Source organism: Poecilia mexicana, unplaced genomic scaffold, assembly GCF_051168715.1.
Source record: "Poecilia mexicana isolate PSO_F unplaced genomic scaffold, ASM5116871v1 scaffold_7, whole genome shotgun sequence".
NCBI lineage: Eukaryota > Metazoa > Chordata > Actinopteri > Cyprinodontiformes > Poeciliidae > Poecilia > Poecilia mexicana.
The window spans coordinates 13,652,006-13,670,111 of NW_028263376.1; the positions used below are offsets into that span (position 1 = coordinate 13,652,006).

Here is an 18,106-nt window from a genome sequence, read left to right on the forward strand (position 1 = left end):
TCAGGAAGAACTACAGTAAAAACAAGACAAAATACACTAGTTTTTGATAGAAATGGTAAATATATTCCATATTCTTCTTAGCTTTTTAATTCCCTTCATCTACCTGATTCCTAATGAAGATCTGACTTAATAAAAACTGGATCTTATCATTTTGTTTAATTCAACAATCTGTGTTAAAAGATTATCAGAAAGTTCTCTTGGCAGCAAAATTGTGAAAATTTTGATGTCTGCCTTTTGCGATCTAAAATCTGTGTATAAACACATTTCTGTATTTAAGTTGTTGAATGTTTAATACAAAAGAGTTAGATGCAGTTTAACCCTTTTAGGCCTGACTCTCAAATGTCCGCCTGGCATTTTTTACTTGTTTTTCACTAGAAAGTAGGAAGAAAATGTCCTATGGCCAAGTGCTTTGGCACATTTTTCCAGAATATTTAGAACTTCAATACCTGGCATTATTTTTACATTATACTTGATACTAAACCACTATTAAGACACTACAAATTGAACATATTCGTCATTTCTTCAATGTTTAGTTTTAGTGAGTTTTGTCTGGCTTTACTCTAAAGATTTTGTTAAAGAAATTCAGTGTTTTAGAATTTTTACATTTTACTGGAAATTTGTTCCAGATTAACATAAAAACAAAAGTACCCCTCTATGTTTGGTTGCAGAGGAGACCAAACAATTTGTCCAACGAAGTCAATAAGCTACAGATTCTCACTAGCTATCTTTACAAACGAAATCTAAAGTGCTGGGATGAGAAAAAATGAGGAAAAACTAGTTTCTCCCATAGAAAAATCTTGAGCATAAACTGGGTCGCGCTCTTTACCGTTTGAAAGGCAGGGTTTAATCACATTGGTTGGATCATGGGTTGGATGCCATGTGACACCCGTTCTTATTGGTTAAAATTAAATCAGATAATGTGACGACACAACATGAACTCGCTCAAAACCAGGAAGTCCGCCTGTTCTAAAATAAGTTTAAACTTTTGTCTATGTTTTTTCACTTACGGGGTTCAACAGTCGTTGTAATGCATCACTTTTATAAGAAGGCACAGTATAGTTTCGTGTTATCGATATTGGCTAATCGCTGGCACCGAGGACCAGCGCCCGGACGTACTAGCTTACGTCAACGTCGGCGCCATATTGTGAGGGGCATTTTTAAATACGCAGAAAATAGCACAAGGCTGTTCTGTGTTATTGAGTAAAACTGTTAGTTTGTTGTTGTGACACTGTACATTGATAAGACTACAATTACCTACATAACATTTATAACTAACACGTCTTTAATAAAATGTCATTGTCTTTTGAAAACTGATAAACTTTTATGATGTTAATGATTTGCCAACATCCAATAAAACGAAGCCGTGATATACTTTAAAAAGATATTAATTAAAATGACGATAGAAGCCTGTGTGTGAATTAATACAGGCACAATTCAGGACAGGCGCTGGTTTTTCGAGAGACCTCGTGGTGTGTCGTAACATTATCTGCCAATTTAATTTGATCTTAACCAATAGGAATACGTGTCATGTGACATCCAACCAATAAGATTAAGCCCTGCCTTGATAAGCCGGTATATAGGCACCGCCTGTCTTTCTTCTTTTTATCAGTTTCCTCTCTTGCAACAGACTCTTAACAGTCTCTCCGTGGGAGAAAACTACTCTTTGTTCTTTTTCATCATCCCAATACTTCAGCTTTTGTGGAAACATGGTGAGTAAGAAACTATAAATGCATCAGTCCGATTTTTTTCTTCTTAAAAATAGTGGTCGTTTTTTGAGTCGTCTCAGTTGAGCTTAAACAATGGTTAAATCAGACATCGGTATCCATTTTTTTTTTTTTTTTTTTTTTTTTCTTGTGCCTTTGAACATAAGCTTTCTGAAGGCAGGATATATATATTTTTTTAAAGTGCCCAGGCCTCCCTCAGCCGAAATGTAAGTTGAGTCATGGGCGTGTTTCCGCTGTTCTTTGGCCTCTTTTCAGAGTCGCAGAGCATGACGCATTCCTCTGTTTCAGCGCCTTTTTGAAGAGGCCTCCTGGGCCTCTGAAACCACAGTCCTGCCTTTTGTGACAAAAGCTTAATGCTCTCGGCTTCACTGCTTTTTCATGGTTGAACTGGCAGATTGTGTTGCCAAATTTTCATATTGACCCATTTAATCCGTTGCAGCTGTGCTGCTCTCTTCCACCACCCAACTCTAATGTGGAAAGAAAAAAAGAAATGTATCACTTAGGGGTGTTTCTTTTCTTTGCCTAATGCCCCAAGTGATTGTAGTCATCCGGTTCTGGTTTTTAGTTCCTCATAAAAGCGCTTGTGTTGAACGTTTTTTTTTTTTTCTGATAAGCGAGGTACAGCTGCACACCATGTGACTTATGACCTTGAAGCTATTGACTATAATAGGACAAGACATGTGGCTTTCAGCATTCTTTAGAAATGAAACTGTTTACAAGAATTAAAATGTTTTTTTTTTCCTCACAGCGTGAATGTATCTCAGTGCACGTCGGTCAGGCCGGTGTTCAGATCGGCAATGCCTGCTGGGAGCTCTACTGCCTGGAGCATGGCATCCAGCCGGACGGACAGATGCCCAGTGATAAGACCATTGGAGGAGGAGATGACTCCTTCAACACCTTCTTCAGTGAGACCGGAGCAGGGAAGCACGTCCCCAGAGCCGTTTTTGTTGACCTGGAGCCCTCTGTTATTGGTAAGCTTGTCTATTTATGACTAATTTTATGATGGATTTTATAACGCTCATGATGCTGTAAATTTGTCTCTTCCAGATGAGGTTCGCTCTGGGACTTACCGCCAGCTGTTCCACCCTGAACAGCTGATCACTGGGAAGGAAGATGCTGCCAACAACTACGCCAGAGGACACTACACCATTGGCAAAGAGATCATCGACCTGGTTCTGGACAGGATCCGTAAACTGGTGGGTGAATTCAGACACAGAGCTCTTCAATTTGTTTGCAAAATGTTTAATTTGGAAGAGAACATTTACATAGGAGTTTTAATTGTGTTGTAAGAACAGTGAAATACTCTGGTAACATGCAACATTCCATGTCTTTATTTATATCCTCAGGCTGACCAGTGCACAGGCCTGCAGGGCTTCCTGGTCTTCCACAGCTTCGGTGGAGGAACCGGTTCTGGTTTCACCTCCCTGCTGATGGAGCGTCTCTCTGTCGACTATGGAAAGAAGTCCAAGCTGGAGTTTTCTGTTTATCCAGCTCCCCAGGTTTCCACTGCTGTTGTGGAGCCCTACAACTCCATCCTGACCACCCACACCACCCTGGAGCACTCCGACTGTGCCTTCATGGTGGACAACGAGGCCATCTACGATATCTGCCGCAGGAACCTCGACATCGAACGCCCCACCTACACTAACCTGAACAGGCTGATCAGCCAGATCGTGTCCTCCATCACTGCGTCTCTCCGTTTTGATGGTGCCCTGAATGTTGATCTGACTGAGTTCCAGACCAACTTGGTGCCATACCCTCGTATCCACTTCCCTCTGGCCACCTACGCCCCAGTGATCTCTGCAGAGAAGGCTTACCATGAGCAGCTCACGGTAGCCGAGATCACAAATTCCTGCTTTGAGCCGGCCAATCAGTTGGTGAAATGTGACCCTCGCCACGGAAAGTACATGGCCTGCTGCCTCTTGTACCGTGGCGATGTTGTTCCCAAAGACGTCAACGCTGCCATTGCCACCATCAAAACCAAACGGTCCATCCAGTTTGTGGACTGGTGTCCCACTGGTTTCAAGGTTGGCATCAACTACCAGCCACCAACTGTGGTTCCTGGTGGCGACCTCGCCAAGGTCCAGAGGGCTGTGTGCATGCTGAGCAACACCACTGCCATTGCAGAGGCCTGGGCTCGGCTGGATCACAAGTTTGACCTGATGTACGCCAAGCGTGCATTCGTCCACTGGTATGTGGGTGAGGGAATGGAGGAGGGAGAGTTCTCCGAGGCCAGGGAGGACATGGCAGCTCTGGAGAAGGATTACGAGGAGGTTGGTGCCGATAGCTTGGGAGATGAGGATGAAGGAGAAGAATATTAAACACAGCATTGTCTTGTCTGTCTACACTTCTGAATGTTCAAAATAAAGATGTCTTGCTGCAGTAATTGTCACTTGTTTTTTTTTTTATATCTATTATGGTGGGCTGAAGTAACCATTTCTACAAATCTGCTCTTTAAAAATGGAAAAACATGACTGAATTTGACCACTTGGGGCAGTAATTCTCAGCAACTGTACAAACAAGTTTGTGTACATCTCATCCCCGTTAACCAAATCGTTCTGAGTAAGGCAAAATATAGTGGGGAATTTAAACATGTTGCTGATTGAGATTAAGACCTTTGCACTCCTAATTGCTTAAAAGGATCCAGGACTCTTTGAGATGCTAACAGTAGCTGTACTGACATTACCATGGTGTCTGTAACAAAGTCTGGTGTTGCCACTGTATTCATGTCTATGGTTACCACCACATCGGACTCTAAACGGCACGAAAAAACAAACCAAGCAGGGCTAAGGAGCTAGATCACTGGTAATGTGAAACGACTAGGAGGAAGTTCGGACCCTAAACACCTGTTGAAGCACAAAAAGGCATCACTGTTTTGGCTGGAGGAGCCAGGCAGTTTGACTGTTGCATATTTACCCAGAATGCATTGCAGTGTGAACAACATGGTGACATTCCTGACATGCTATGCAATGCATTTGTAGCATATATACATTAAAATTCAGAAAAACTAAACCTATTACTGCATTGTTTCACCTAAAATAAATTCCCAAATAAGGTCTATTTTTATAACTAATGGTGGATCCCTTTAATCATTAGTCCTACCCACTCATACTTCACTCCATTCTTCATCCTCAGTAAGTGCAGCACTGACACTGAATCTGATCTGAGGTTTATAAAAGTTTCATCAAAACCTTCAACTTGTATCTTGGACCCAATGCCAACCAAATTAAAGTGTTGCCTTTGACTACTGCCCCCATTTGAGATATTAATCTGTCCTTAGTACTGCAGACTTGCATGGTAACTGTAATTAAACCTTCAACAATTATTGTTTCAAAGTAACTTAAATTACAGGCATAATCTTCCTTTCATCTAAGCTATGAGAAAATAGTTGCTAATCAAGTGTATGAGCATCTAAGCTGAAAAAAAAGGTTACAAATATTCTCTTGGCCTCAGGTAATGGATTTTGGGAGTGTTCTGGTCATATCCCATATTCTGAGTCATATCAACAAAAGAAATATAGGATGGTTAATTGTAATTTCAGAGACTTCTTGGTTGAATTTCACATTTTAATCCTGTAGGAACTATTGATAGTTACTCTGTGTAGCCAAAGGAGGGCAGCATGCTGCAAAACATAAGCAGAGAATTGGGCGATTTCTGATACCATTTAGATAACTGACATGTCTGCAGTGCACCGGACACAATGCATTCGTAGCATATTGGAAATAGGTTTTTAGAATGAATACAAGACAAATAACTTTAAATCACAGAGATTTTATTCAGAACAAAGCCAAACTTGATCATTTCAGGAGTTTTATTCAAACGGCAAACATGATACTTTGATGGACGAACATCTCTGTTTGGAATGCATTCAAGAACACAGTGCATGTAATCACTTTCTGCTTTCCTGACTTCTCTGTGGTTCTTTTAATACTCTTCTCCTTCCTCCTCTCCCTCACCCTCAATGGAATCGACTCCAACCTCCTCGTAATCCTTCTCCAGAGCTGCCATGTCCTCCCTGGCCTCGGAGAACTCTCCCTCCTCCATTCCCTCACCCACATACCAGTGGACGAATGCACGCTTGGCGTACATCAGGTCAAACTTGTGATCCAGCCGAGCCCAGGCCTCTGCAATGGCAGTGGTGTTGCTCAGCATGCACACAGCCCTCTGGACCTTGGCGAGGTCGCCACCAGGAACCACAGTTGGTGGCTGGTAGTTGATGCCAACCTTGAAACCAGTGGGACACCAGTCCACAAACTGGATGGTGCGTTTGGTTTTGATGGTGGCAATGGCAGCATTCACATCTTTGGGAACAACATCGCCACGGTACAAGAGGCAGCAGGCCATGTACTTGCCATGGCGAGGGTCACATTTCACCATCTGATTGGCCGGCTCAAAGCAGGCGTTTGTGATCTCAGCCACTGAGAGCTGCTCATGGTAAGCCTTCTCTGCAGAGATCACTGGGGCGTAGGTGGCCAGAGGGAAGTGGATACGAGGGTATGGCACCAAGTTGGTCTGGAACTCAGTCAGATCAACATTCAGGGCACCATCAAAACGGAGAGACGCAGTGATGGAGGACACGATCTGACCGATCAACCTGTTCAGGTTGGTGTAGGTGGGGCGTTCGATGTCGAGGTTCCTGCGGCAGATATCGTAGATGGCCTCATTGTCCACCATGAAGGCACAGTCGGAGTGCTCCAGGGTGGTGTGGGTGGTCAGGATGGAGTTGTAGGGCTCCACAACAGCAGTGGACACCTGGGGAGCTGGGTAGATGGAGAACTCCAGCTTGGACTTCTTTCCATAGTCGACAGAGAGACGCTCCATCAGCAGGGAGGTGAAACCAGAACCGGTTCCTCCACCGAAGCTGTGGAAGACCAGGAACCCCTGCAGGCCTGTGCACTGGTCAGCCTGAGGATATAAATAAAGACATGGAATGTTGCATGTTACCAGATTATATTCCGCTGTTCTTGCAATAAGGTGATTAAAACTCTACTTTTAATATAAAATGTCCTACCATGTAGATGTTCTCTTGCAAATTAAACATTTTGAAAACAAATTGAAGAGCTCTGTGTCTGAATTCACCCACCAGTTTACGGATCCTGTCCAGAACCAGGTCGATGATCTCTTTGCCAATGGTGTAGTGTCCTCTGGCGTAGTTGTTGGCAGCATCTTCCTTCCCAGTGATCAGCTGTTCAGGGTGGAACAGCTGGCGGTAAGTCCCAGTGCGAACCTCATCTGAGCAGAAAATTAAATATCAAATTAGTTTAGGTTTACAGATTTTTCACAATAAATACCAAGTTTATTTGTTATCCCAGAAGTGATCTTGCTTACCGATGACAGTGGGCTCCAGGTCTACAAAAACGGCTCTGGGGACGTGCTTCCCTGCTCCAGTCTCACTGAAGAAGGTGTTGAAGGAGTCATCTCCTCCTCCAATGGTCTTATCACTGGGCATCTGTCCGTCCGGCTGGATGCCATGCTCCAGGCAGTAGAGCTCCCAGCAGGCATTGCCGATCTGAACACCGGCCTGACCGACGTGGATGGAGATGCACTCACGCTGTGAGAAAGAAAAAAAGAAAAAACATTGGGAGAATTTTAACAGTTTACTAAAACTATTTCATACTTATGAAGGAAAAAGAAACTTTTATTAACACCTGTGAGTGAAAGAAAAATAACTTATGTGATAAATATAACCATCAAGAAATTTGATTTTTCAGCTTTGGACCTGAGGTTCATGGGTTAAATGTCCTGGTAAATTAACTGAATAAGATTTCTATTTGGGTTTGCAATTCTCGCGGCATTTTGTTACTCTTTTTTTTTTCCTTGCGCATTGCAGTTGTGTCTGGAACTGCGTTGCTACGCAACAAACGCGTCACTTAGGCAACCGGTGATGTTTGTTTGAGCCCTTAAATTTACGTGAAAACTCTTAAATCTGATCGACTAGCGGAAACCTCGATATCTTTTATGACCATAGAGCATTAACGCTTATATCACCATTAAAAACTAATGCTTATAGCCATTAGGAACGAATCAGCAGTGTCCATTACTCGTCTGCATTTTTAATGACCGACGCCATGCTGACTGTGCATTTAATCCATTTTCAGTCCGGATAAGGTTTCAGTGGGAGTGGGTCGTGTTCATTCTGGCTGCCACTAAATTACAGTCACAGCCTCCAGATGTCACCTTGTGATGCTGACCGGGGTTTCAGTCATGCCAAGGAGGCTGGGATAATAAAGCCTTCGTTATTCCCACTGTCCACCAAGGAGGGTGGGGTGAAGAGACTCTTTTGTCCAGACTGCCCGCCACGTCCCCATCCGAACCTCGCCAGGACCCCTCCCTCCATCGAACATGACATTTTGACCTACGCTTTGTAGCATAAATAAAGCGTTTGAGTCTGAAAAATAATTACAGTTAAATCCCTCAAAACTTCATTCATTATTGTAAATACACTTATTTTTACTGTTTAAATCAAATTATCTCCCTATACACCATCACTTAGACCTCAGTTATATCCTTTTTACAAAGCTGGTAAAAGGTTCTTACCATGTTGTTTCGCTGAAGTTGTGAAAGAGGATGGAAGAGTCTCCTCAGAAAAGGAGTCTTACAATTCGACAGTTATGGGGTCGATGTAAGAGATAATGGTGAACATGATGATGCCGGAGCTATATATGCGAGTAAAGCCCCGGCGCCGGCAGCTTCTCCACTCCTATTGGTCCATTCCCTGTCACTTTGAGGTCGCAATGATTTCGCGGATTCCTATTGGACCATGGCGAAGCCAAGGAGAGTCTCCGCCCATCAACCCCACCCAGCTGGTCGCCTGCCCTCCTGGTATTGTACTGAAAGCTTCATGGCGTTTCTGCTTGAGTGGAAAATGCTGCGTAATTTTTTAAAATAATGTAAAAATAAATAAATTAATTTAAAAAAAAACTAGGTCAGCCTGACAAGAACTGTAGTAAAACAGTTTTTGTATCGTTTTTATATAAAAAAATAAATTCAAACACACTTGAGGACAAAAAAAATTAAGAGGAAAAAGAAGCAAACTTGTAGCACCAATAATATATTTTATTATAGCAGGATTAAGACATGATAAATGACATTGGTTTCACAATTTCTTTAAAAACAAATGATTGTTGATTTTTTTATGTTACATTAAATATGACAGCAACAGAAAAAAGAATCAGACAGCAAACTGTGAGACAACATGTGCAGTACCCTACATTGATTTCTTTTCCAACCTCCAGAGTGGACGCCCATGCTACAGGATGCAGCATCATCCAGAGGAAGCATCATTATATGGCTAACAGATAGTTTCCTCGTCAGTCTTTTGTTAGCTGAAAAACACAGCATCAAAAACCCACACAAATGGTGGTGAGTTGCCCCAGAGCTAGGATTTAGATAATGCTAGATCCAGGTCTGTAAATATGGCCTGTAAATTGAATTCTACATGAAACCTTCCTATCTCAGCTTTTCTATTAATCTTGGTTGTTTTATTTTCAGCTGGAAAAATCTTCAAAATGCATGATTAGGGCAATACTTGAGCTTTTTATGAATAACATGGTAGAGAATATTTTCACCTTCTCATTTAATTCATTATCTTGTAAATTTTGTCCAAAATTTCTGAACCTATTTCAAATATTCCAAACTTCATGATGATATTTCAGAATTTCCACAGCCTTAAAAGCATATCAAAGCATAATTAAAAACATGTCCAACATATTTTATTCAGATAATTTTGTACATCCTATGGAACTGATTCACATCATGCTATTTAATTTACGTGTTATGCACGTAAATTAACATGACGGATGTGGTCTGTATCTTATTTTATCTGCTGTTGTTTGGCCAGATTTTACAGTCTTCTTTCATTAAAAAGAGGTCAAACTGCCCTGTCACACATGAGGGATGTAGGCCACAGAGAGCTGTGGATGCCCAACCCTTCCCCCTCCATCCCTGCTCCTAAGATTTAACGGTTCCTACAAGCTGAATAAAGGAGTTGCCTGGAAACAGCCCTGTAACCTCACACACAGAGCGCCTTTATCTGGCCAGCACGTGACCCAGCTTAAACTGCAGCTCCGTTAGGAGGCTGTGCCGTGTGCAGGGGGGATGTGATCTTTCTCTCTCCCCAGATCTCCATGTCTTGTCTCTGTGAGGGAAACGCCCATCTGCTCTTCCCATGAGGATGGTGTGCTGCGACTTTAAAATGGATGAGACAAAGCAGCTATTTCTCTTGGGGTTTGGTGTTATTATCTTTCCTAAACTATCACCTTTCAGAGACAATGACCACAAACGCTTTTAGACCAACGTGCCTTTAAGTCCCTTAGTTGCTAACAACAAAATAATCTCCATGAAACAGTGGTTAGAGTCATGCTACACCTTCTACGACTGTGGGCAATTACTGGGCTATTTATAACAACAAACATCCACTGACAACAAAGCTATAGTTGGATTTTGAAATGTGTTTTTTCTTCTTCTTGTGTGCTGCGTTTTTCAGCAGCAAACAAAATGCTTTCCTTTCTATGTATTTCAGTTGATGACAAGAGGCTCAAAAACTGATGGATGCTGCAGTGACTGGTGACACTGATGCAAAACAAAGATGTCAAAGGTTATTGTCTTTATGTTTAAAATTAATTTTGCCTAATAAATGTTTTCCGTGCATATTTGCCCTTGTAAAATGAGTACAGTGGATCTCTGCCTATTTGCAAGAATTTTTCATAAAGTATATCTAAAATATTTTAAGAAAAATGCATCTTAGGAGACTGAAAGAGAACTAGGCACAATGCTTGTACCATGTACTTTCCAGTGATGTCATAATTATTATTATCATATATATTGTTTGTTGCTATGGTTTTGCAGTTTTTGAAGAGAAACCAGAACATCCAAATACATCAGAATAAATATTAAAGCAAAATTATTAGAGCCCAGAGAACTTTAGTTTTTCATTGGATAAATATTTCTGTCATAAGAAAGAAAGAAAACATCAGCAGTGATTTCCTTTATGGCTCCTGGAACACAGAGAAATACATTTAAACCAGAAAAATAAAGATGAACAGAATAGAGACATCAGAACCATGAACTCTGATCAACAACAGAGAAAAATTCTATTTGGGTTTACAGAACTTTGCAGAGGATCCAGAGTTACTGACCCAAACTCCAGCCAGTAGCGGTTCAGTGAATCTGGTCTGGACTCTGTGGAGGAGAGTCCTGGTTTCAGAGACGCTGTAGAAGGACAGAAGACCTGTTGTGTGATCCAGGTACACTCCGACTCTGGAGGAAACTGGACCTGAGACGGAGGTCCAGATGTCGTTGTGACCAAATTTAGAACTGAAACAATTTAATGCCCAAGATTTGTCATTATATCCAAATTTACATTCATTCCCATTTCCTGCTCTGCTGATGTTCTTATATGCGACTGCTACATAAACACATAACCCGCTCCACTCCACCTCCCAGTAACGACGTCCAGTCAGACTCTCTCTACTCAGAACCTGAACCCAGTCAGTGAATCTGTCTGGATGATTAGAATAAGACTGATGTTTATTCATCTTTATTACCTTCTTGTTCCCCTCTGATAGTACCAGCTGTGTGTTTGCTGTGTTTGGATCCAGAGTAATTTCACATGAATATCTTAAGAATCCAGTTCTGCTCTCTGGTTCTGGTCCTGACAGTAGAACATCCACCTCAGTGACCATCAGTGAGATGTTTGTCCATGAGTCTCTCAGGACGTCCTGTAGTTTGTCTCTGAGCTCTGACACAGCTGCTGTCACGTCCTCAAAGTGTCTCAGAGGACGGATGTTGATGCTGGATGAGTGTGTCGACTCCCTGAGTGCTGGCAGTGAGGGGTAGTTGAGGAGAAACTGGCTGTGATCCTCTGTGTGTGAGAGCTGCTCCAGCTCAGCGTCTTTCCTCTTCAGCTCACTGATCTCCTGCTCCAGCTTCTCCTGAACATCTTTGACTCGACTCACTTCAGTTTCCTGCTGGGATCTGATCTGCTGCTTCACCTCAGAGCTTCTTTTCTGGAGGAGACGGATCAGCTCAGTGAAGATCTTCTCACTGTCCTCCACTGTTTTATCAGCAGAGCGATTGATGGCCTCCACCTCCTGTTGAAGCAGCTTCACATCTTTCTCTCTGTCCTGGATTCTCTGCTGGATGTTTCCTCGTCTCTCCTCCAGCTCTCTCTGCCTCTCAGTCCTTTCTGCTGCAGCTGACACTGTGTCATGGCCTTTATGTTCATCCACAGAGCAGAGATAACAGATACACTTCTGATCAGTGCGGCAGAACATCTTCATCACCTCATCATGACGAGAGCAGATGTTCTCCTGGAGGTTCTTGGACGGCTCCACCAGCTTGTGTTTCCTCAAAGGAGCCACATCATAATGAGACTGAAGGTGTTTCTCACAATAAGAGGCCAGACAGACTAAACAGGACTTGATGGCTTTCAGTTTCCTCCCAGTGCAGAAATCACAGGCCACATCTTCAGGTCCAGCATAGCGGTGATCAGCAGGAGCAGCTTGGAGTCCAGTCTTCTTCAGCTGCTCCACTAAAGCTGCTAGCATGGTGTTTTTTACCAGATCAGGCCTCTGTGTGAAGGTTTTCCTGCACTGAGGACAGTGGTAGATTTTCTTCTTCTCACCTCCATCCCAGAAGTTTTTAATACAGTTCATACAGTAGCTGTGTCCACAGGGAATAGCGACCGGATCCTTCAGTAGATCCAGGCAGATGGAACAGGAGAAAGTTTCTGGGTCCAGCTGATTAAGCTCCATTTCGCTCTTCAGTCACAGTGAATGTGTTAGTTTCACTTCCTGAAAACTGAAACTGATTCAAGTTCTGATCTATGACTCGTGTGTCAGAGCAGAGAGCTTACAGCCAATCCGCTTTCATTTTCAACAGACGTTGGATCCACCCAGATTCAAGGCATGTTAGAGCAGGATCTATCAGCCTCAGGAAACGTCTGGTTGAAGGGAGTCTGCTTGTCCTGTTTTAATTAGAGATTTAACATGAGCAAAACAACAAACATCAATGTCAGTGCAGGTATTTTCCAAAATACAGTACAAATAATATTAATGATTAATAGAGGCTGCGACAGACTGGCGACCTGTCCAGGTGACCCCGCCTCTCGCCTGGAACGTTAGCTGGAGAGGCACCAGCACCTCCCGACCCCACTAAGGGACAAGGGTGTAAAGAAAATGGATGGATGGATGGATGGATGGATGGATGGATGGATGGATGGATGGATGGATGGATGGATGGATGGATGGATGGATGGATGGATGGATGGATGGATGGATGGATGGATGGATGGATGGATGGATGGATGGATTAATAGAGGAAAGGTAGAGAGTCAATCTTGTTAGAGAATGAGGACATAATACATATTAACGCCATTAATTTTCCAATAGTCGAGTTCAGACCTGCCTTGAGGAAAGTTAAAATGTCAACTCCAGGAAATTATCATGATGTCTTAGTCAGGCAGATCCCAGAGTGAGGCACATGAGCGGCATGGATAGTTTTTTATTAGGTGTGACCTGAACCGAACCTTGGGTTCTGCCCCAAAGCGGCCAGCAGCCAGTGTTCCCAGTGGCCAGAGCTACTGGGGACTGGTTTTGATAAAAGCATATTAATGTTTTAGAATGGTTCGGTCAAAGACCAAACTTGAAAAAAATGCTTCTTCTTTTGTAATAAAGTTCTAATATTTTTCAAAGAAGAGCGAGCAGCATTGCAAAGTGGTGCAGACAAAACCGAAAAGGATAGAAACTTCTATTACATGTGCAGATGTATTTTCTTTTATTCTTATGTCAGTGAGTCACTATATCCAGGAAGTCAACAGACTTAAAATAGTTTATAACAATTTTCATTTGATATTTCTGCTTTTATTTTTTTATTTTTTTGTTTGCACACTCATGCAGGAAGCGTTCTGCGACAGACGGAGAATGTGCTCTGTCACATTGTTGGGTATCAGGTTCTCAGTTTGCATCGATGCAATGCAGTCAGCTCCATGCCACAAAGGACCACTCCCATCCCCAGAATTCACCATCCTCCTCTCTGTTGGTGCTGAGCAGCTGCTTTGACCCTCCCTGCTTCACAGCTGCTGGGGAGAGAGGAGGAGACGGAGAGAAGGAGGAGGAGAGGGGAATGTTCTCAAACAGTCCTGGCTCACAGCCACAGCTCTTTCCTGTTCTTCCCTTTCATCCCTGAAGTCATTTTGAGTGTGATACATCATCAGTGCCCTTGTTTTAGGACAGAAAAAGAAATCCTACATTAAGATTCAGATTTTTGACTGAAAAAAAGATTTTCCAAAACAGCATTTACAGCTGGAGATCCCTAATAACCACCGCCTTGCACTTCCTAGACACTTTGCATTATTTCACATAAACTGCTTTTCAGGCAGTTTCAGTTCCTTGAACAAGCCAGAACCAGAAGAAGCTGCATGAACCCAGCCTCTGTGCTGCTGAACAGCAGAGACACGGGCAGCCACGTGATCGCCCCACTGGATGACATCATTGCAGAGGATCTGGGACAAAGAGGGAGAAGAGGCAAGAAGCTGCCATGCTGGACTGACACCATCACAGCAGGTCTCTGCAACGCCCTGCAGACGTCAGCTTGTGACTGACGCCTCTTAACCTGCAGGAAGATCTCACACTTAGGCGTCTGCGTTGAAATTTACTCTTATTTGTCTGAGATGCTGTGGGAAGATGCCACACCCAGATGGATGCTGGTGCACGGATAATAAATGAGCGCTGTCTGAACTCACCCATCACGTCAAAACTAGTATAAGCACCATAACAGTATGACAGAGTGAAAATAAATCATAAAATAAACATTATTATTATTATTATTATTATTATTATATTACTGAAGTTAATTTGTTTAAATTTTTGCTTATTTAAAAACCCTAACATATCCTGCAGTCTGATCTGCGCAGCATCGCCAAATGGCGGCGGTAGAATCGTGTTTTTTTTCCACTCAGCACAGGAGCAAATCCGCTGCCCTGCCTGCATAAATCTGCCTGCGCCGCCCTCCCATTCAGCAGTTGTTGCATCGACCCCGTTGGGTACAACACGCAACGCAAACACCCCGTTTTTACAAAGCCTCCTTCTTGGCATTTTCTCCTTCTCCTCTTCCTCCTTGAACCTCAGACGGAAAAATGGTGAGTTTTTTTTATTATTATTTGTGGTAAATAAATCTCGACTGGAGGAATTTGTGAGGCAGAAATTGGTCAGGATTCAGCCCCAGCCGGCGTCTCGGCTGTCACACGACGTCGGGAAGGATTTTCTCCTTTCGATGCGTAAAGCTTTTAACACGTGGGGGTATTTTATTCCAATCTAGATGTTTACTGTATATTTTAATTCCATTTTTAATGAAAGGAAGCTGTCAGATTATATAGATGATGCACAGATTGGTGCACAGTTGTGGCACAGTGTGATTGTCATTGTTTGGAGATGAGAACAATGCACTGACTGGGGGCATTTAGACGCACAATGAGAGCGATAAATCTGCATAAAATGTTAATAAATAACCTTGTTTACTTTATTATTTATGTTTTGCTATAAATATTCCAATTTGATCTATTTATAAACTAGAATATGAATATTTATACGTTTTTCATTAAGGCAGGGAGGGGCGGTTTGTACTGTATATGGATGGAGACACAAAGATTGCTTTCAGTTTTTATTAACGGGACACAATATATAATTTATGAAAAATAAATAATTCATGTTATTCTAAGCTTAATTTCAAATAACAGCATAGTTTTCATTAAATTTACATTCCTACTGCAAACAATCTGATTAAATAAACTTGAATTATAAAACAGATTTGGAGGGGGAGGTCTGTTTTTCTTCTCCTTTTTTCATTTTGTGTTCAAGCATCCGCTGTGATTGTGCATCTCCAGGGAGATCAAGTGGAATATTCCAGGCTCACAGAGTGCCTGCGCCTGTGTCCATGCAAATTAATTTGCATGTGTGCTTATGCTTGCAAACTAGATGCAAGAGTTGGAGAAAAAGGCCAGAGCATGAAAAAAACGGATCAAAGACGAGAGTGGGGGCTTCTGCTGGCAGGCATTCTGAATCCCCTGCCGATTGTGGTGCAGGGTGGTGCCTCCTCCTGGTGCAGTACCTGGTCCTGACAGACAGAGGGAGCACTTAGATGTCTCCAGAACTTGGATGTGTTAATGTGCTGAAGATTGTATTAGTTTAATCCAAATTGACAAATCTTTTTCCTTCCCCTTTGCTCCATAGCGTGAGTGCATTTCCATCCACGTCGGTCAGGCCGGTGTTCAGATCGGCAATGCCTGCTGGGAGCTTTACTGCCTGGAGCATGGCATCCAGCCGGACGGACAGATGCCCAGTGACAAGACTCTTGGAGGAGGAGATGACTCCTTCAACACCTTCTTCAGTGAGACCGGAGCAGGGAAGCACGTCCCCAGAGCCGTTTTCGTAGACCTGGAGCCCACTGTCATTGGTAAGCAAGATCACTTCTGGGATAACAAATAAACTTGGTATTTATTGTGGAAAATCTGTAAACCTAAACTAATTTGATGTATAATTTTCTGCTCAGATGAGGTTCGCACTGGGACTTACCGCCAGCTGTTCCACCCTGAACAGCTGATCACTGGGAAGGAAGATGCTGCCAACAACTACGCCAGAGGACACTACACCATTGGCAAAGAGATCATCGACCTGGTTCTGGACAGGATCCGTAAACTGGTGGGTAAACTTAATGCCAGTAATTTCCAAATTTGTCTTTGAATTGTCAATCAGCAATTGACCTTGGTTTCCATCTTTGTCCTCAGGCTGACCAGTGCACAGGCCTGCAGGGGTTCCTGGTCTTCCACAGCTTCGGTGGAGGAACCGGTTCTGGTTTCACCTCCCTGCTGATGGAGCGTCTCTCCGTCGACTATGGAAAGAAGTCCAAGCTGGAGTTCTCCATCTACCCAGCTCCCCAGGTTTCCACTGCTGTTGTGGAGCCCTACAACTCCATCCTGACCACCCACACCACCCTGGAGCACTCCGACTGTGCCTTCATGGTGGACAACGAGGCCATCTACGATATCTGCCGCAGGAACCTCGACATCGAACGCCCCACCTACACTAACCTGAACAGGCTGATTAGCCAGATTGTGTCCTCCATCACTGCGTCTCTCCGTTTTGATGGTGCCCTGAATGTTGATCTGACTGAGTTCCAGACCAACTTGGTGCCATACCCTCGTATCCACTTCCCTCTGGCCACCTACGCCCCAGTGATCTCTGCAGAGAAGGCTTACCATGAGCAGCTCTCAGTGGCTGAGATCACAAACGCCTGCTTTGAGCCGGCCAATCAGATGGTGAAATGTGACCCTCGCCATGGCAAGTACATGGCCTGCTGCCTGCTTTTCCGTGGCGATGTGGTGCCCAAAGACGTTAACGCTGCCATTGCCACCATCAAAACCAAACGCACCATCCAGTTTGTGGATTGGTGTCCCACTGGTTTCAAGGTTGGCATCAACTACCAGCCACCAACTGTGGTTCCTGGTGGCGACCTCGCCAAGGTCCAGAGGGCTGTGTGCATGCTGAGCAACACCACTGCCATTGCAGAGGCCTGGGCTCGGCTGGATCACAAGTTTGACCTGATGTACGCCAAGCGTGCATTTGTCCACTGGTATGTGGGTGAGGGAATGGAGGAGGGAGAATTCTCCGAGGCCAGGGAGGACATGGCAGCTCTGGAGAAGGATTACGAGGAGGTTGGAGTCGATTCCATTGAGGGTGAGGGAGAGGAGGAAGGAGAAGAATATTAAAAGAACCACAGAGAAGTTGAGCAGGAAATAATTGATAACACATTCTTAAATGCATTCAAACCAGAGATGTTTGTCCATCAAAGTATCGGGTTTGCTTGTTTGAATAAAACTCCTGAAATTGTCAAGTTTGGCTTTGTTCTGAATAAAATCTCTGTGATGTGAAAAGTTATTTTTCTGATTATTTATGTAAACATGGGGTGCCCACATCAAAACTTACAGATCTACTATAATACAACTTTTAGAAACATCCCACTACAGCACACCTGAATCACATGACTGGTTTGTTAACAAGCCATTGCAGAGCTCAGAGATGCTGATGAGCCGTTTGATTCAGGTGTGTTGATGAAGGGAATCACCTAAAAGTTGCAGTGGGGGGATCTACATTTCAGATAACTACAATTAACATGCAAACACATAAATATTTTAGACATTTAATTAAACATCAAAATCCAGTTTTGCTCAAGTCCAAGAGGTTTTGTTCACACTTGTTTCAAGAAAGTAAAAAAGAATCAGCATATCTAAAAATGACTTAAAGGCACTGCTTGATTTAACACTATTTATTTCATATTTGTGAGGCCTTTATTTAGAAAAAAAAGTATAAAATGCATCCCAAGGGCTT

The 18,106-nt window shown here is 43.1% G+C and overlaps 4 protein-coding genes across 4 annotated transcripts; 2 read left to right on the forward strand and 2 right to left on the reverse strand.

Moving 5' to 3' along the window:
* Window positions 1-1,566: 1,566 nt before the first annotated feature.
* On the forward strand, window positions 1,567-4,106 carry LOC148158383 (tubulin alpha-1C chain). Its single transcript, XM_088007084.1, has 4 exons — window positions 1,567-1,709; window positions 2,473-2,695; window positions 2,772-2,920; window positions 3,071-4,106. Exons 1-4 carry the CDS (start codon window positions 1,707-1,709, stop codon window positions 4,043-4,045), a joined length of 1,350 nt encoding a protein of 449 aa, XP_087863210.1. The 5' UTR covers window positions 1,567-1,706; the 3' UTR covers window positions 4,046-4,106.
* A 1,373-nt stretch (window positions 4,107-5,479) lies between these two features.
* Window positions 5,480-8,385, reverse strand: tuba1a (tubulin, alpha 1a). Its single transcript, XM_014991905.2, has 4 exons — window positions 8,262-8,385; window positions 7,053-7,275; window positions 6,808-6,956; window positions 5,480-6,629 (listed from the first exon to the last, which is right to left on the reverse strand). The coding sequence occupies exons 1-4, from the start codon at window positions 8,262-8,264 to the stop codon at window positions 5,649-5,651; spliced, it is 1,356 nt and encodes a 451-aa protein (XP_014847391.2). The 5' UTR covers window positions 8,265-8,385; the 3' UTR covers window positions 5,480-5,648.
* Window positions 8,386-8,759: 374 nt separating this feature from the next.
* On the reverse strand, window positions 8,760-12,517 carry LOC106920717 (tripartite motif-containing protein 16-like). Its single transcript, XM_088007085.1, has one exon. It carries the CDS (start codon window positions 12,476-12,478, stop codon window positions 10,817-10,819), a length of 1,662 nt encoding a protein of 553 aa, XP_087863211.1. The 5' UTR covers window positions 12,479-12,517; the 3' UTR covers window positions 8,760-10,816.
* A 2,206-nt stretch (window positions 12,518-14,723) lies between these two features.
* On the forward strand, window positions 14,724-17,652 carry LOC106920718 (tubulin alpha-1B chain-like). Its single transcript, XM_014991903.2, has 4 exons — window positions 14,724-14,862; window positions 15,953-16,175; window positions 16,272-16,420; window positions 16,507-17,652. The coding sequence occupies exons 1-4, from the start codon at window positions 14,860-14,862 to the stop codon at window positions 17,485-17,487; spliced, it is 1,356 nt and encodes a 451-aa protein (XP_014847389.2). The 5' UTR covers window positions 14,724-14,859; the 3' UTR covers window positions 17,488-17,652.
* Window positions 17,653-18,106: the final 454 nt, after the last annotated feature.